The sequence below is a fragment of the Ranitomeya imitator genome, chromosome 6 (genome assembly GCF_032444005.1).
Source record: "Ranitomeya imitator isolate aRanImi1 chromosome 6, aRanImi1.pri, whole genome shotgun sequence".
Classification (NCBI taxonomy): Eukaryota; Metazoa; Chordata; class Amphibia; order Anura; family Dendrobatidae; genus Ranitomeya; species Ranitomeya imitator.
In genome coordinates, this window is record NC_091287.1 from 380,514,902 (window position 1) to 380,534,957 (window position 20,056).

Sequence of the window (20,056 nt, forward strand, 5' to 3'; positions counted from 1 at the left end):
GTTAACTGTTTAATTGATTCAGTGTAAGGTACTGTAAATTTTTATGATCCATCACCACAGGTATTGCTCCCTCAAAAAAAATGTCTTTTTCAAAAGCTAATTTGACAGTGAGCAGTTCGCAATTCACAATATCGTAATTTCTCTCAGCAGATGAAAATTTCCTTGAGAAAAATGCACATGGCCAGAAGTTGGTCAGAGTTTTGGAACCTTGAGATAATACAGCCACTACCTCGACCTCTGAAGCACACATCTCCACGTCGAACGTCTCTAGAGATCAGGTTAGATTAAAACTGGAGTGGACATGGAATACTCTTTCAATGTATTAAAGGCTCCAATAGCGTTGAGCGACCAAACCTTAAGATCCGACACCTTGCATGTGAGATCAGTAAAAGGTTTAGCATCTGAGGAAAACGCCTAATACATTTTCTCTAGAAGGAAAAAAGTGGGAGAACAGCACTTCCAGTGGCTCAATAAAACAAGGATTTTATTTAGCAAGCCATAAAAAAGACAAATGGTTAAAAAAAGTGATGCATTTCTGGTGTTTAGGATGCGCTTAATCATAATATAGCAAGAATAACAATAGTCTCTTTTTAAACTAGCCAGGACCACAGAAACCTGTCATTTGGGAAAGATGCATAACAGGTGTGTAATGAGAACAGACATATGAATCAATGGACAGAGGTAACAATACAAATAACAAAACTTCAGTAAATATAGCTGGAGACATGGTACCCACCAGTTTTGCCTCACGTGGATTCTAATCTTACAAGTGTGGTAAACTCCAACCACCCCCTTTTCCTCTACTTAAATTTTCTATAGCAATTGGAGAAAAAAAGTTACAATGCTTTAAGATCATGAGGCTGAAATTAATCAATTATTATTATTTATTTATATAGCACCATTGATTCCATGGTGCTGTACATAAGAAGGGGTTACATACAAATTGGTTGGGTGAGGAGCGAATAAGTGTGGAGGAGAGAAGGAGGTCTTGGGAGGACCGGAGATTACATGAGGGAAGATATTGGGAGATTAGTTCAGAGATATATGGAGGAGACAGGTTATGGATGGCTTTGTGGGTTAGTATTAGTCATTTGAACTGGATACGCTGAGGGAATGGGAGCCAGTGAACAGATTTGCAGAGGGGAGGAGCGGAGGAGTATTATTATTAGAATTATGGACTTCACCTTCCCAGGCTCCATCTTAAACCCGTATGCCGATACAATGAACCATAGAACTGATATTTCTTGAACCCAAAAAATCCATGGTTCCAATTTAGCAAAAAAGAATTTTCCATAAGCTGTTGTAAAAAATAAAAAGGACATGTTTATAATGCGAATCCAGGTCAGGCAAACAAATTAGAATATCATCAAGGTATACCAACATAAATCTTCGAACACAATGAGAAAAGATATACTTCGTAAGGTTTTGAAAAACTGCTGACGCACTGGTTAACCAAAAGGCATAACAAGATTTTCAAATGGACCCACAAACGTTAAAAATACTGTTTGCCACCCATCACCCTTCTGGATACATATCAAATTATAAGCCCCTCTAAGATCCAGTTTTGAAAACCATTTAGCCCAAGTATGCTGATTATACAGGTTGGGCATGAGTGGAAGTGGTTAAGAATTCTTAGGAATGACAGATATGACTCTTCAGTAAACTTTCGTTAACATATTCTTTCATAGCGGTATGTTCAGGATCTGATAAACTATACAGGTGAGCTGTAGGTAAATTGGCTTTAGGAAGAAGATTAATACAATATTACATGTCAAGATGTATGGTAATTCATGTCTGAATTAAGTTTTCACACCTTAAAGAAAAAAACTTAAAGTAGTTTATTTGCTTTTTATATTGTTGAATAAAGTCAGAAGTACATAACACGTATAATATAATGATGATAATGAACATAATTTCTATATGTTATACATTCAGTACAAAATTGGGAACCAGCCCATTCTTAGTTTTACAGAACAAAACAAATCAAGGAATCATCCAACAAAGCAACACTAATGTTTTAGAAACTAAAAAAAACAGTTTAAATAAATGAGGTTAAAGTCTTATATTGCATCTAATACATAAGAAACAAGTCAGAACATTTTGGATTCACTGCTAAAGTATTGTTAGAACCAATTCAATATACTCATGTTGACGCACTTTACAGGCAACATTTGTCTTTTTATGGGCACTAAAAGGTGATTTTACTTCTATTATGTGATAATAGCCATAATGCAAGCATTTGTCTGTACTAAAGAATTTCATAGAAGAGGATTTCCATCAATATCTGCTTCCTAATGGGGCAAAGACAAACATACAATGCCTTGTGAAAGTATTCGGCTCCCTGGAACTTTTCAACCTTTTCCCACATATCATGCTTCAAACATAAAGATACCAAATGTAAATTTTTGGTAAAGAATCAATAACAAATGGAACACAATTGTGAAGTTGAACGAAATTTGTTGGTTATTTTAAATTTTTCTGGAGATTCAAAAACTGAAAAGTGGGGCGTGCAATATTATTTGGCCCCTTTACTTTCAGTGCAGCAAACTCACTCCAGAAGTTCATTGTGGATCTCTGAATGATCCAATGTTGTCCTAAATGCCTAATGATGATAAATATAATCCACCTGTATGTAATCAAGTCTCCGTATAAATGCACCTGCTCTTTGATAGTCTCAGAGTTCTGTTTGAAGCACAGAGAGCATTGTGAAGACCAAGGAACACAACAGGCAGGTCCGTGATACTGTTGTGGGGAAGTTTAAAGCCAGATTTGGATACAAAATGATTTCCAAAACTTTAAACATCCCAAGGAGAACTGTGCAAGCGATCATATTGAAATGGAAGGAGTATCATACCACTGTAAATCTACCAAGACCCGGCCATCCTTCTAAACTTTCATCTCAAACAAGGAGAAGACTGATCAGAGGTGCAGCCAAGAGGCCCATGATCACTCTGGATGAATTGCAGAGATCTACAGCTGAGGTGGGACAGTCTGTCCATAGGACAACTATCAGTCGTACACTGCACAAATCTGTCCTTTATGGAAGAGTGGCAAGAAGAACGCCATTTCTCAAAGATATCCATGAAAAGTGTCACCTGGGAGACACACCAAACATGTGGAAGAAGGTGCTCTGGTCAGATGAAACGAAAATCGAACTTTTTGGCAACAATGCCAAGCGATATGTTTGGCGTAAAGGCAACACAGCTCATCACCCTGAACACACCATCCCAATTGATGGGAAGATGGATGGAGCCAAATACAGGACCATTCTTGAAGAAAACCTGTTGGAGTCTGCAAAAGACCTGAGACTGGGATGGAGATTTGTCTTCCAACAAGACAAGACAATGATCCCAAACATAAAGCAAAATCTACAATGGAATGGTTCACAAATAAACGTATCCAGGTGTTAGAATGGCCAAGTCAAAGTCCAGACCTCAATCCAATCGAGAATCTGTGGAAAGAGCTGAAAACTGCTTTCACAAACGATCTCCATCAAACCTCACTGAGCTTGAGCTGTTTGCAAAGAAAGAATGGGCAAGAATTTCAGTCTGATAGAGACATGCCCCTAGCGACTTGCAGCTGTAATCGCAGCAAATGGTGGCGCAACAAAGTATTAAGTTAAAGGGGCCGAATAATATTGCACGCCCCACTTTTCAGTTTTTGAATTTCCACAAAAATTTAAAATAACCAATAATTTTCAATCAACTTCACATTTGTGTTCCACTTGTTGTTGATTCTTCACCAAAAATTTACATTTGGTATCTTTAGGTTTGAAGCATGATATGTGAGAAAAGGTTGAAAAGTTCCAGGGAGCCGAATACTTTCACAAGGCACTGTACCTTTATCTTCTCTATTATAGTATACATACTATGTAAGGTGGCTATAGTGGTCATTGACTTAGATATTGTCCACTACTCTTTTTTATTTTAATAGGGACAATCCAACATTTTCTAATAATGCAAAAAAATTATATAGTCATCTACTGATAACTCACAGGTACTTCATTGGCCTCCTTGCTTCCTTTTTTGGTTACACGGACATGGAAGTACTGCAGCCAGTCACTCACCACACTGGTCATATATCAATCCACCAAAAAAGAAGCAATGGAGTGGGGGACATCTGTAGAACAAGAACAGTGAGGGACCGGTAGGTAAGTGACAACCCATCTAACATTTTGTAAAAATGGACAAATAGTCATTCTACATTATGAATTGTAAGAGTTTGTTCACACGTAACACACGTTTGATGTTGCGTTTTGGAAAAACTCAGGCTATGTCCGGAACACCATAGCATAAACTAAAGGCATTCTTAATGCAGTTTTTGATGCAATTTTTAGTAGTTAAGCCATTTTGAGCCTAATGGGTAAAAACTGAAGAAAAAGTCCCGGAAGAATTGACATGCTGTGTTTTTTATGAAATGCACCACAGGTCAAAAACACAAGGAAAAAATGCAATGTAAAAATGCAATGTTTCTAAAATCAAATTAATTTTGCAGTTACTGTAAAATGCTGTGTTTTTTTCTGTACAAAAAAAAACGCTACATGTGAACAAACCCAAATATCTGTTTATCTGCATACAGGCTATTTTTAAGCATTAGGCTCCTCTATGTTTTTACTATCATTTATTCACAACTTTCAAGAATACTGGGACAGTCCATAACACCAGCAATAACACTTGATTGACCGATGAATAAAATTAGAGTAAAGAAGAGTTCACTTGTTGCCCAAAGCAAACTGCTTTTACCCAGACTACATTGCTCGCTATGGGCAGGAATACTTTTAAAAACAGTTTACGAGAAAGGCCAAACATTTCCACCTTATCCAGTTTGGTCGTGTAGTTTCATGATTATCCTTTTGCTAACCGCTATAGAAGACATACAACATTTGAACACCATTGTGCATTTTATGTATTAAATGCGTCTACATAAAAATTGAGGAACTTTGAAAATACTAACTATGAATTACAGTCTGTATTACAGTTCAGAAATACACTCTCAATTTCTGTGGCTGTCATTGGAACAGTCAATAAGTCCATTGGTATTCATGGCCAAAAGTACTGAGATACCTACACATTACACCTATTGGAGCTTTTATGACATCCAAATCTAAATCCATAGGCATTAACATACACTTGTTATTCCCCTTTCAAGTAAAATAACTTCATCTCTTTTGGAAAGGCTTTCTACAAGATTTTAGAGGGCGTATGTGGGAATTTTTGCCCATTCATTGAGCAGAACATTTGTGAGGTCAGACACTGATGTTGGACAAAAAGACCGAAAATTGCAATCTCTGTTGTAGTTCATCGCTAAGACGTTCAATGGAGCTGAGAATGGGGCTTTACGCGGACTTGGAAAGTTTTTCCACACAAACACAAACTACAATGTTTTTATTGGAGCATAGTCATGAAGCATAAAAGAACCTTCCTAAAACTCTCCCATAAAGTTAGAAGCATACATTTGTCCAAAATGTCATGGTGTGCTGAAGCATTTTCTTTCAATGAAAATAAGGGGCCTAGACCAACCTATCTTCCACCAAACGTCACAGTAGGCACAATGCAGTCAGGCATTCACCAAACCCAGACTGGTCCATTAGACTGCCAGATAGAAAAGTGTGATCTATCACTCCACCCAACACGTTTGTACTAAAGAGTCCAATGTTGAGTGCCTTACACCACGATATCTGATGCAAGAAATTGAACTTAATGTAATGCTTGCATGCAGTTATTCAACCTTGGAAACCTATATTATGAAGCTCCCAGTGGAGTTTTTGTCCCATTTGAGGTTTGGACTATGCAGTTATTGAGACAGCAGAGCGTAGGTTATTTTTCTGCCATATGCTCCACCACACTTGGATGCCTTGCTCTATAACTGTGCTTAGTGTGCTACCTTGCTGCTTAGATGCTGTGGATCCTAAATGTTTCCACTTTTCAATAATTGTTTGAATATTGAGTAGGGGAGTAATTTCATGATCTGACTGGTTACAATAGTGGCATCCGAATACAGGACCACACTCTGATTCAGTGAGCTCTTTAGAACGACCTATTCTCTCCCATTTGTTCGTAAAGGCAGACTGCCTAAGAGTCCTGCAGTTTGTAGGAGCCATGGAGCCCAGGGGACACATTACAATATACACTTACTAGGGTGGGGGGTTGTGTGAATGTGAGATTAGAGAGACAAATGACATAGCTGGAATATGCATTGTGAAATATACCAGTTTATGGTCATTTTCCATAATCACAGATTCTCTGACTGTGACAATGGCCTTAGCAGAGACATATTGATCACATCTTCAAAACAGCAAAGAAATGACCAAATCAAGTTTCCCTTTTTCTCACCCCTTACTATTACTAGCCATGTACCCAATATTCACACATGAAAAACAATATAAGGACTACAATTAAGACACTCATTTAAACTGACCATTAAAATTTCCACTATATCGTCAAGATAGATTATGTCCACATACATTTACTTTTGTCAAGACAATGTGAAGATTTTCTGGACTGAACAAAAAACCATAAAAAACAATGTAAGCTTTACACAAGTATCTCCTTAGTACTGTGAAGCTATATCTTGACCTTTATTTGGGTGATTATCCTAAAAATAGGCATTATTTTTACATTAATAATTTGGGTGTTGACATGCAAATGACAATGATCAATTATTTAAAACCTTCAGAATGTGCCTGGTGGCTGATTGGTCGGGTTTTTAAAAGATATATAATCAGCTGTACACCCACTTCAGGGGAAATGCATTATTACGTATCGCCCATTCAGAAGTATGGGAAAACATATAGAACATGATTGTTACCTTCAGAGTTAGCGAATATAATTGTTACCAAGTCTCCATTGTGGCTTAAAAGGGGGGTTCACAGCAGAAATCCCCAACTATCTCCCCCTCATATGACTTCCACATGCACTAATAAGACACATGAACTAAGAATAAGGGATTTAGTATTCAAAAACAATTGTTTCTGAAGGTTTGTGTAGCAAGGAAGGACAATGTAGATGTGTTCTAGTTCGCACGTTCGGCAATAGGAAAATGAGCACACAGTCGGGAACATTTCTAATATTGACCTCAACAATTTTAGTTAATCTAAACACAAATTAAAGGGAACCTTCATGTGATTAATGCTGCCCAAAACACAAGCAGCATAAATCAGGAACAGGTTCCCTTATCACGAATACTCTTGTTTCATTCTGAAATGCTAAGGCTTTTCAGAAAAAAAACATGCTTTCTACATTGGACTCTGAACGAAGTGACGGCAATGACTAGCCAATGAGGCTGGCACTCCTCCACCCCATTCTGCATGACTGACAGACCTCTCCCTATACACATATGGCAGAGAGTTGTTAATCATGCAGAGCCAGGCAGCTAAGCTTGGGCATCAGTGTCCTCGCCAATTTCACCTGGGCTCCTGTAACTGATGTGGATACAAACAAAATAGCTGCCCAATCAGAATGACTGATTTACCTATCATGGAGCACTAATTTATCAGCGCTCATGATGGATAAACCCATAATAATGTAAGCAGTGTGTGCTGTAGAATCTAATAAGACAGATCATATGTAAAGTGAAGTGAACCACGAGCAGCATAACTCAGACTTTGGCTCTGCCACTTCCAGCAGATATGTGTTACACTAGTCTTTGGGACCATGCCGCCTGGGTGACTACTTCAAGACCCCAGTCCCCAGCAGCTTGTCCCCACCCCGCTGCCCTTGAGTGGCAGGTCTCTTCTTGCACACCCACATTGGGAGAGACCTGTCACTTCAGTTGAGCACAGACTGGAGAAGCTGCCAGGGACTGGCCTCTTGGACTAGTCATTATACAGCATGGTCACTGGCCGACTTTGAAATGTATGTTTTCTCTGAGAAGCCACAGTGTTTCAGAGCAAAACATAATTGAATGAATGACAGGGCCGGCCTCTGAACCTTGCTGTTCATATTTCGGGCCCCAGGATTCAGCTGACAGGTTCCCTATCACCCTAATTTCCTATACTCAGGCATGCGTTCCTTGTCTTTACATTTCTAAAAGCAGTTGTTCTGCGATTCCAGCCAGGCACATCTCCTTCTGTACACATTAGTTTGTCTTTGGCCCACTTAGATGTCATGGCTATGCCTGTGTTGCCTTGCTACCATCACACATCCTCTTTGTGCTTGTATTTCAGGACAAGAATTAGTTTCTGATTAATAAAAGAGGCTTTGTATGCACAGACGGCTCTCCAGGAAAATCTGTCCTAAACAGTCACCGCAGTCAGATCCTCATGAATCAATTTTTTATGACCTACCATAGCACTATTTCTGGTCACACATGGATCTTACAATATATATGGGGCTGAACCTATTACCAAAAAGTTATGTTTATCAAAGCTCCAGCTAAGAGTTTTACAATTGGCCATATAAGCGGTCACTGGTAGAAATATGGGCACATTCCTGATTAATAGATCTTGTGTTCCTGTAATAACCCATATTTGTTAGAAGATAGCAGTGATGGAATGATTTCTATCCAACCCAATGTTCCTTATTTGGCTTACAACACAAGAGACAATATACAGGTGTATATAGCCTTGTTGTTATCACTATTACTTTATTTGATAATTACTATTGCTTAGTTAAAATTGAAGGGGGTTTCAGCTTTAAAGGGAACTTGTCATGTAAGATAACACTATTAGCCTGCATATATGGGGCTTAATCTACAGCGTTCTGATACGGTGTGGTGCAGGCGCTGAAAGCCCCTCCGCCAGCAGGAAATTAACTTTATTCCCCTGGCAGCATTTGGTTTCCAGTCACAGTGGTGGCATCGGCAAGGGTTTCAGCCATGTGCTGTGTACAGAGAGTGGTGAGCGTAACTGAGCCCCCAGACACTGCTATAATGCTGATTCGGCTATACACAAAGAGGTGACAGATCCAGCGCCGGCACCACCACTGGAAGCCAAATGCTGCAGGGGGGAATAAAGTTTGTTTCCTTCCAGCAGCAGGGCTTTCAGTGCCGACATCACATGGTATCAGAGCATTATAAACCTGCATGTTAATTGCATTATTTTACATTTAAGGAAAGTGTGACCAGATCATAAAATAACAAAGTCAGCAGGTTCTCGCCATTCCTGGGTTCAGTAGTGGCTCCCCAATACTGATCCGGTCTCGGTGCTTGGACCATCTCCTCCGCAGCTGTGCAGCGATCCACTCATGCGAGAGGATCGGAGCACAGACACACGGCCCCTCCCGCAGCAGATCAGGAGCCGAGTGTCATTAGCATATCGCTCTTGCATCGGATGTGATACGCTAATGTGACTCTGGCCTTTTAGCTATTTTGTAAAGTCTGGGGCCCACTCTCCTGAAAGTGGACAAACCCTCAAAGTGTAAAAAGTTCTAACATTCTGTAATTTCAATATTTGCTTAGTACAAGTAAAAGAATCGAGATAGAAAACTACGGTATGTGCAAACAAACAATGAAATACTGTTACAGCTAGACAGCAAAGAGTCAGTTCTTACTCTCCATTTATGGTGCAGTTCTTGGACCTACACTGACACGTGGCAGAATTGCGGCAGGGATTTCTACTATTGTATGTATCTGTATGGGGTTGTGTTGGCAGTTTGTGCATTTCTTGCACATACATGAATTCTGCAAAAAACAATCAGCTATCTATGAATATACTCTTAATGGAAATGGATCCAAAGAATCCAAAGACCCTTCTTCCTTGTCGGCTGCACTACTACTTTTGGCTCAAATTAAATGCAGGGAAAAGCATACACATACTTTTACCATGAACATATTCTATTTCCTTCCTATTTAATGGTCATTTATTTTCATGTCTGTATCCATCTCCTTGAGCTCACTGAACAACTATGATTTTATGTATTCATGGTGATAGGTTGTATCAGCAGCATCTGTTTGTAGGCTGTAAGGATTGTCTTCCGAGTTTCATTGCACCGTTAGAGCCATTCTGATGTGGATCCAGTGGAGGGATTCTCTGACCTGCAATATATAATATTTGTGTGTTAAATATTGCCCATTTATTGTGAACTAACCCTAATGACGGGGGCCCAGAGTCCCCTATATGAATAGAGTGGTAGGTAGTGAGCATGTGCATCCAACATGCCTATAGACCAGTGTTTTTCAGCTCCAGCCCTCATGGCCCCCCACAAGTCATGTTTTCAGGATTTTCTTAGTATTGGACACATGATGGAATTATGAGCAAGGCTCAGAAATTGTTACAGATCGTCTCTTTAAGATATCAAATTTTGACAAGTGAGGGAGTCTTTAGCACTGCATTTAAAGGGCTAAGCAGAGCACCACATGAAGACCCCCACCCAGGCTGTCCCGAAGCATGGGCATATCATTAACTAAAAACTGAAAATATTGATTAAACAACAACCACAAGACGGATTTCATCAACCAAGATATCATTGTAATCAGTATAATGGCGCCGACCTGACACGGTCTGCAGGTTACTGTGCACAATCCTGCTGACGGGTTCCCTTTAAGAAACAATGCTATAGACGCTGGAGTGCTTGCACATGCTCACTACTACTCACTTTGGAACTAAGGACTAAAACTAAGGCCTCTTTCACACGTCCGTTTTTTCCGGTACCGGAGATATCCGTGTCTGTGTGTGTAATACTTGTGGCACACATGTGGCAACTGTGTGCCGCATCAGTACCACACGGACAGATGGTAGGGAAGAAGCACTACAGTAAGCGCTGTTCCCCGACGCCGGGTGCTGAAAACAGCTCTCATCATTCTCCCCTGCTCTGCCGGTGATCGGTGCGAGCAGAGGAGAATGATGAGAGTTATATTCAAGTCAGAACAATGAAAGCAAGTGGGGGCTTTTGGGACTATTACTCCCATCAACCTACACCTGCTGCCGCTATTAATAGTGACAGCAGCAGGAGCGGATGATGGGGGTATTCCTCACCCGCCGCCTGCGCTATAACTAAATGAATGAAAAACCCGGCATGGGTTCCCCCCTATTTTCTACAACCAGCCAGGCAAACCTCACAGCTGGGGGCTGCAACCCTCAGCTGTCAGCTTCACAAAGGCTGGTTATCAAGAATAGAGGGGTCCCCACGCTGTTTTTATTTAATTATTTAAATAAATAATTCAAAGGCGTGCGGTCCCCCCCATTTTTGACAGCCAACCTTGCTAAAGCTAACAGCTGGGGCTGGTATTCTCAGGCTGGTAAGGGGCCATTGATATAGGCCCCCTAGCCTAAAAATCGCAGCCCGCAACTGCCCAGAAAAGTCACGAGGGCTTCGGTAGAATAGGTGTTAGGTGAGTATAACTGTGTTTGTTATTTTTAAATAAAAAAGGAAATATGTGTTTTGTTTTATTTCTAAAAAAAGACGTTATTCTGACTGTCCCTTTATTTATCATATAACTATAGGATTAGTAATGGATAGGTGTCTTATAGATGCCTCTCCATTACTAAGCCATGGGCTTGATGTCACCTAACAATACAAAGGTGACATCAACCCCACAAATATGAACCCCACTTGCCACTGCTACAGGGCAAGTGGGAAGAGGCGAGTAAAGCGCCAGAATTGGCGCATCTAATAGATGCGCCTATTCTGGGCAGCTGCGGGATGCTATTTTTAGGCTGGGGGGCCTATATCAATGGCTTCTTACCAGCCTGAGAATACCAGCCCCAGCTGTTAGCTTTAGCAAGGCTGGTTATAAAAAATGGGTGGGACCCCACGCCGTTTTTCTAAATTATTTAAATAATTGAAAAAACAATGTGAAGACCCATCTATTCTTGATAACCAGCCTTGATGACGCTGACAGCTAAGGGTTGCAGCTCTCAACTGTGAGTTTTGCCTGGCTGGTTATAGAAAATACAGGGGAACCCACGCTGGGTTTTTCATTCATTTATTAGTTATAGCGCAGGTAGTGGGTGAGGAATAACCCCATCATCCGCTCCTGCTGTCACTGTTATTTAGTGGCAGCAGGTGTAGGTTGATGGGAGAAATAGTCCCAAAAGCCCCACCTGCTATCATTGTTCTGACTTGAATATAACTCTCATCATTCTTCTCTGCTCGCGCCGATCACCAGCAGAGCAGGGGAGAATGATGAGAGTCGTCTTCAGCACCCAGCGCCGGGGAACAGCGCTTACTGTAGCAATTCTTCCCTGGCACCGATGTGTGTCACAGAGATGACATCCATGTGTGTTCTCCTTGTGCACATGTGCAGAACATTTTGCGGCCGGTGCTGACGGTAAAATACAGACATGTCTACTTGTGGGGCACATCGACACACGGTCCTTGGAAACACACTGACATATGCACAGACCCATTCATTTGAATGTGTCTACGTATGTCATTGTTTCCGGTACTTGTGTAAACTGTCACCACACGTACCGGAGACACGGATGTGTGAAAGAGGCCTAAAACACGGCATAGAAAGATGGGGAAAAATTAATTTCAACAGCACTGTGCTTGCAGAGTACCATCTTACTAATGTAGACGATAAGCTGTACAAGTAAATAGATTATGGTTATGGGATGGAATATTTACTTATGCCTTGGAAGAGCTCTTCAACATTGATGGCATTCTTTGCACTAGTTTCAACAACAATTGCTCCAATGGACTCAGCATATTCCTTGGCATCTTTCATTGATACCTCCCTGAAAAAAATGCAAAATATCACAGTTGGAAACACTGAAAATATAGAAGTCATCCAACATTGCAATATGCTATAGAACTGTGTGAGTAAAGCGGACCATAGTTATCGCTGTCGGCTGAAAGCTATCTCTCCCGACTCCCCCATACACAGGAGCACTCGTCCGACCACGCACTCCGGTGTTCGCTCGGACAAAGACACTGTCAGACTTTCCTGGCAGCAGTTTATCTCCATACCAAATAAAACTCATTCCTAAGGCCCAAACATTTTTCTACAACATCATTTGTTGGGGGATAGTTAGGAGGTTTGGCCAATTCTTATCTCATGCATATAGGTTTCTTAACCCCTTAGTGACAAAGCCAATTTGGTACTTAATGACCGAGCCAATTTTTGCAATTCTGACCACTGTCACTTTATGAGGTTATAACTCTGGAACGCTTCAACGGATCCCGCTGATTCTGAGACTGTTTTTTCGTGACATATTGTACTTCATGTTAGTGGTAACATTTCTTCGATATTACTTGCGATTATTTATGAAAAAAACGGAAATATGGCGAAAAATTTTAAAATTTTGCAATTTTCAAACTTTGTATTTTTATGCCCTTAAATCAGAGAGATATGTCACGAAAAATAGTTAATAAATAACATTTCCCACATGTCTACTTTACATCAGCACAATTTTGGAAACAAAATTTTTTTTGTTAGGGAGTTATAAGGGTTAAAAGTTCACCAGCAATTTCTCATTTTTACAACACCTTTTTTTTTAGGGACCACATCACATTTGAAGTCATTTTGAGGGGTCTATATGATAGAAAATAACGAAGTGTGACACCATTCTAAAAACTACACCCCTCAAGGTGCTCAAAACCACATTCAAGAAGTTTATTAACCCTTTACGTGCTTCACAGAAACTGAAACAATGTGGAAGGAAAAAATGAACATTTAACTTTTTTTTGCAAACATTTTAATGTAGAACCATTTTTTTTATTTTCACAAGTGTAAAAACAGAAATGTACCCATAAATTTTGTTATGCAATTTCTCCTGAATATGCCAATACCCCATATGTGGGGGTAAACTACTGTTTGGGCGCACCGCAGAACTTGGAAGTGAAGGAGCGCCGTTTGACTTTTTCAATGCAGAATTGGCTGGAATTGAGATCGGACGCCATGTCATGTTTAGAGAGCCCCTGATGTGCCTAAACAGTGGAAACCCCCCACAAGTGACACCATTTTGTAAACTAGACCCCTTAAGGAACTTATCTAGATGTGTGGTGAGCACTTTGAACCCCCAAGAGCTTCACAAAAGTTTATAAAGTAGAGCCGTGAAAATAAAAAATCGCATTTGTTTACACAAAAATGATCTTTTCGCCCACAAATTCTTATTTTCACAAGGGTAACAGGAGAAATTAGACCACAAAAGTTGTAGTGCAATTTCTCCTGAGTACGTCGATACCCAATATGTGGGGGTAAACCACTGTTTGGGCGCACCGCAGAGCTTGGAAGAGAAGGAGTGCCGTTTTACTTTTTCAATGTAGAATTGTCTGGAATTGAGATCGGACGCCATGTCGCGTTTGGAGAGCCCCTGATGTGCCTAAACAGTAGAAACCCTCCACAAGTGACCCCATTTTGGAAACTAGACCCCCCAAGGAACTTATCTAGATGTGTGGTGAGAACTTTGAATGCCCAAGTGCTTCACAGAAGTTTAGAATGCAGAGTCGTGAAAATAAAAAATATTTTTTTTTTCCACAAAAAAGATATTGTAGCCCCCAAGTTTTTATTTTCACAAGGGTAACAGGAGAAATTGGACCACAATAGTTGTTGTCCAATTTATCCCGAGTACACTGATGTGCCATATGTGGGGGTAAACCACTGTTTGGACGCACGGCAGAGCTCGGAAGGGAAGGAGCGCCGTTTTGGAATGCAGACTTTGATAGAATGGTCTGTGGGCGTTATGTTGCGATTGCAGAGCCCCTGATGTACCTAAACAGTAGTAACCCCCCACAAGTGACCCCATTTTGGAAACTAGACCCTCCAAGGAACTTATCTAGATGTGTGGTGAGAACTTTGAATGCCCAAGTGCTTCACAGAAGTTTAGAATGCAGAGTCGTGAAAATAAAAAAATATATTTTTTTCCACAAAAAGATTTTGTAGCCCCCAAGTTTTTATTTTCATAAGGTTAACAGGAGAAATTGGACCACTAAAGTTGTTGTCCAATTTATCCCGAGTACGCTGATGCCCCATATGTGGGGGTAAACCACTGTTTGGGCGCACGGCAGAGCTCGGAAGGGAAGGAGCGCCGTTTTGGAATGCAGACTTAGATAGGATGGTCTGTGGGCGTTATGTTGCGCTTGCAGAGCCCCCAAAGATTCTCCCGGTGCCGGCGGGCGCACTGCGCATGCGCCCGCCATTTTGAAGATGGCGGCGCCCATCGGGAGCCACGAGGAGCACCGGGGGAGATAGGTAAGTATTGGGGGGCTACCTGGGACCCCATTTCTCTGTCCTCTGATGTGCGATCACATCGGAGGACAGAGAAATTAAAAAGAAATCGTGTTTTTTTTTTTTTTTGCGATCGCCGGTAAACGGTTAATTACCGGCGATCGCAAATGCGGGGTCGGTAAAACCCCCCCCGAATCATGTTCTCTGGGGTCTCGGCTACCCCCGGCAGCCGAGACCCCGGAGAAAATCCGACTCTGGGGGGCGCTTTTTACTTTTTCCACAGCGCCGTTAATTAACGGCGCTGTGGTTTAAGTACCCTTAGCGGCCGCCGTTAAAAGGCGTATCGGCGGTCGCTAAGGGGTTAAATCACTGAGAAGGAGACCAGTCTGGTTTACATTGACAGCAGATGTCACAGCCTGTATACCCCACATTCCGTATATCACGGCCTGTATACCCCACATTCTGTATATCACGGCCTGTATACCCCACATTCTGTATGTCACAGCCTGTATACCCCACACTTTGTATGTCACGGCCTGTATACCCCACACTCTGTATGTCACAGCCTGTATACCCCACACTATATATGTCACATCCTGTATACCCTACACTCTGTATGTCACAGCCTCTATACCCCACACTTTGTATATAACGGCCTGTATACTCCACACTCTGTATGTCACAGCCTGTATACTCCACACTCTGTATGTCACAGCCTGTATACCCCACACTCTGTATGTCACAGCCTGTATACCCCACACTTTGTATGTCACAGCCTGTATACCCCACACTCTGTATGTCACAGCCTGTATACCCCACACTTTGTATGTCACAGCCTGTACACCCCACACTTTATATGTCACAGCCTGTATGCCCCACACTCTGTATGTCACAGCCTGTATACCCCACACTCTGTATGTCACAGCCTGTATACCCCACACTCTGTATGTCACAGCCTGTATACCCCACACTTTGCATGTCACGGCCTGTATAACCCACACTCTGTATGTCACAGCCTGTACACCCCACATTTTATATGTCACAGCCTGTATACCCCACACTCTGTATGTCACAGCCTCTATACCCCACACTTTGCATGTCATGGCCTGTATACCCCACACTCTGTATGTCACAGCCTGTATACCGCACACTCTGTATGTCGCAACCTCTATACCCCACACTTTGTATGTCACGGCCTGTATCCCCCACACTCTGTATGTCACATCCTGTATACCCTACACTCTGTATGTCACAGCCTGTATGCCCCACACTCTGTATGTCACAGCCTGTATACCCCACACTCTGTATGTCACAGCCTGTATACCCCACACTCTGTATGTCACAGCCGGTGTACCCCACACTTTGTATGTCACGGCCTGTATACCCCACACTCTGTATGTCACGGCCTGTATACCCCACATTTTATATGTCACAGCCTGTATACCCCACACTCTGTATGTCACAGCCTGTATACTCCACACTTTGTATGTCACGGCCTGTATACCCCACACTCTGTATGTCACAGCCTGTATACCCCACACTTTGTATGTCACGGCCTGTACACCCCACACTCTGTATGTCACAGCCTGTATACCCCACACTCTGTATGTCACAGCCTGTATACCCCACATTTTATATGTCACAGCCTGTATACCCCACACTCTGTATGTCACAGCCTGTGTACCCCACACTTTGCATGTCACGGCCTGTATAACCCACACTCTGTATGTCACAGACTGTACACCCCACATTTTATATGTCACAGCCTGTATACCCCACACTCTGTATGTCACAGCCTGTATACCCCACACTCTGTATGTCACGGCCTGTATACCCCACATTTTATATGTCACAGCCTGTATACCGCACACTCTGTATGTCACAGCCTCTATACCCCACACTTTGCATGTCACGGCCTGTATAACCCACACTCTGTATGTCACAGCCTGTACACCCTACATTTTATATGTCACAGCCTGTATACCCCACACTCTGTATGTCACAGCCTCTATACCCCACACTTTGTATGTGACGGCCTGTATACCCCACACTCTGTATGTCACATCCTTTATACCCCACACTCTGTATGTCACAGCCTGTATGCCCCACACTCTGTATGTCACAGCCTGTATACCCCACACTCTGTATGTCACAGCCTGTATACCCCACACTCTGTATGTCACAGCCTGTACACCCCACACTTTATATGTCACAGCCTTTTTACCCCACACTCTGTATGTCACAGCCTGTATACCCCACACTTTGCATGTCACAGCTTGTATAACCCACACTCTGTATGTCACAGCCTGTACACCCCACATTTTATATGTCACAGCCTGTATACCCCACACTCTGTATGTCACAGCCTCTATACCCCACACTTTGCATGTCACGGCCTGTATACCCCACACTGTGTATGTCATGGCCTGTATACCCCACACTCTGTATGTCACAGCCTGTATACCCCACACTCTGTATGTCACAGCCGGTATACCCCACACTTTGTATGTCACGGCCTGTATACCCCACACTCTGTATGTCACGGCCTGTATACCCCACATTTTATATGTCACAGCCTGTATACCCCACACTCTGTATGTCACAGCCTGTATACCCCACACTTTGTATGTCACGGCCTGTATACCCCACACTCTGTATGTCACAGCCTGTATACCCCACACTTTGTATGTCATGGCCTGTATACCCCACACTCTGTATGTCACGGCCTATATACCCCACACTTTATATGTCACATCCTGTATACCCCACACTCTGTATGTCACAGCCTGTATACCCCACACTTTGTATGTCACAGCCTATATACCCCACACTTTATATGTCACATCCTGTATACCCCACACTCTGTATGTCACGGCCTATATACCCCACACTTTATATGTCACATCCTGTATACCCCACACTCTGTCTGTTACAGCCTGTACACCCCACACTTTTTATGTCACACATAGCCTGTATACCCCACACTCTGTATGTCACAGCCTCTATACCCCACACTTTGTATATAACGGCCTGTATACCCCACACTCTGTATGTCACAGCCTGTATACCCCACACTTTGTATGTCACAGCCTGTATACCCCACACTCTGTATGTCACGGCCTATATACCCCACACTTTATATGTCACATCCTGTATTCCCCACACTCTGTCTGTCACAGCCTGTACACCCCACACTTTTTATGTCACACACAGCCTGTATACCCCACACTCTGTATGTCACAGCCTGTATACCCCGTGGCAATTCCACAACTGTGCTGCGGGTAAAACGCATGTGGATTTAGCATGCGTTTTCTCGCTAAACACTAGCGTTTTTTCAAGCATAATTAGCTTGCAGAATGCTAGCGTTTTCCAAGCGATCTGTAGCATCGCTTAGAAAGCTGATTGACAAGTAGGTCACACTTGTCATGCATAGTGTTTGACAAGTGTGACCAACTTTTTACTATTGATGCTGCCTATGCAGCATCAATAGTAAAAAGATAGAATGTTAAAAATAATTTTAAAAAATAAAAAATCGTGATATTCTCACCTTCCGGCGTCCCTCGCAGCCTTCCCGCTCCTCGCAATTCTCCCGGCAGCTCCCGTTCCCAGTAATGCCTCGCGGCAATGACCCCAGATGAAATAGCGGTCTCGCGAGACCGCTACGTTATCACAGGTCATTGCCGCAAACCATTACTGGGAACGGAATGCATCGCGAGGAGCGGGAAGGCTGCCGGGGATGCCAGAAGGTGAGAATATCACAATTCTTTATTTTAATTATTTTTTTTAACAATTATATGGTTCCCAGGGCTTGGAGTAGAGTGTAGAGTCTCCTCTCCTCCACCCTGGGTACCAAACGCACATTATCCGCTTACTTCCCGCATGGTGGGCATAGCCACATGCAGAAAGTAAGCAGATCAATGCATTCCTATGTGTGCGGAATCCCCGCAATTCCACACAAAGAATGAACATGCGGAATGTGATTCCGCCGCGGAAAAAAAATGCAACATGTGCACAAAAATTGCGGATTGCATTCTAATAATAGGATGCTTAATGTATGCGTTTTTTTTGCGGTTTTATCTCATTTTTATAGCGAAAAATCCTGAACGTGTGCACACATCCTAAGCATTTCATGTGTTTTTAAACTTTTATTGACAAATACATCAAGTTTATAAAAAAAAAAAAAAATGTACAGTGTTGTCCCTGATTTTTCAAGATTTCTGCAATTCCCCCTGGCAGCTGGATATCAGCTTCTCGGCGAAATCCTGACTGATGGCTATATATTCTTGTGTAATCAGTGCTTTGAGTTTACCACAATTTCTGTTTGTGTTTGCCCACCTGCTTTTTGAGGAGTGAACAATACCATTACATATACCCTTCGCTCTGCTATATTTGTTACAATTATTAAGTATAGTATTCAAATCATTTACTAATTTTTCTAATCAATATTACAACAGAGTTTTTTTATATGACATCACGGTGTATGGGAAATCATTATAGCCAACTAGCATAAATTCCTATTATACCAAGTTTGCAATGTACACTACCACGTCAATATTTCTCAACAGACGAAATTTACAGTATTGCAGACAACTTGTAAGCAGTGAATGTATCATGAACCTTCTTAAAGGGCCAGCTTTGTGTCTTTTAGGTTTTATTTAAACGTCTGTGAATCACGTACATGTTCTAAAAGTGAATTTCCAGGAATCATGTGCAAATTGTCTCTTCAGAGAGGAAGAGGACTAGAACTCTACTGCTACCTATTGGAAGTAGCAATCCTAACAGTCAATGTCGACCCTTTAATGAGCCTTGTCACATGACTTAGGATAAAAGCCAAACCAGAATCTTAATTTGCAGACACTGTGTTTCGGACTACTGCCCCTCGTCAGTGCAAAGTGGAGATCTGGTTTGGCTAAGTCATGTGACAAGCAAGGCTCGTTAACAGGTCGACATTGATTGTTAGGATTGCTACTTCCAATAGGTGGCAGTAGAGTTCTAGTCCTCTTCCTCT

The 20,056-nt window shown here is 42.0% G+C and overlaps 1 protein-coding gene across 1 annotated transcript in view; it reads right to left on the reverse strand.

Moving 5' to 3' along the window:
• Positions 1-1,814: 1,814 nt before the first annotated feature.
• The window catches only part of RAB31 (RAB31, member RAS oncogene family), an 88,691-nt gene continuing 70,449 nt past the window's right edge, over positions 1,815-20,056 (reverse strand). The window contains exons 6-7 of the mRNA XM_069731044.1: positions 12,507-12,616; positions 1,815-9,972 (exon numbers count right to left, since the gene is read on the reverse strand). Of these exons, the coding sequence (XP_069587145.1) occupies positions 9,875-9,972; positions 12,507-12,616 (208 nt within the window). The 3' untranslated portion in view covers positions 1,815-9,874. The remainder of the gene's footprint in view (positions 9,973-12,506; positions 12,617-20,056) is intronic.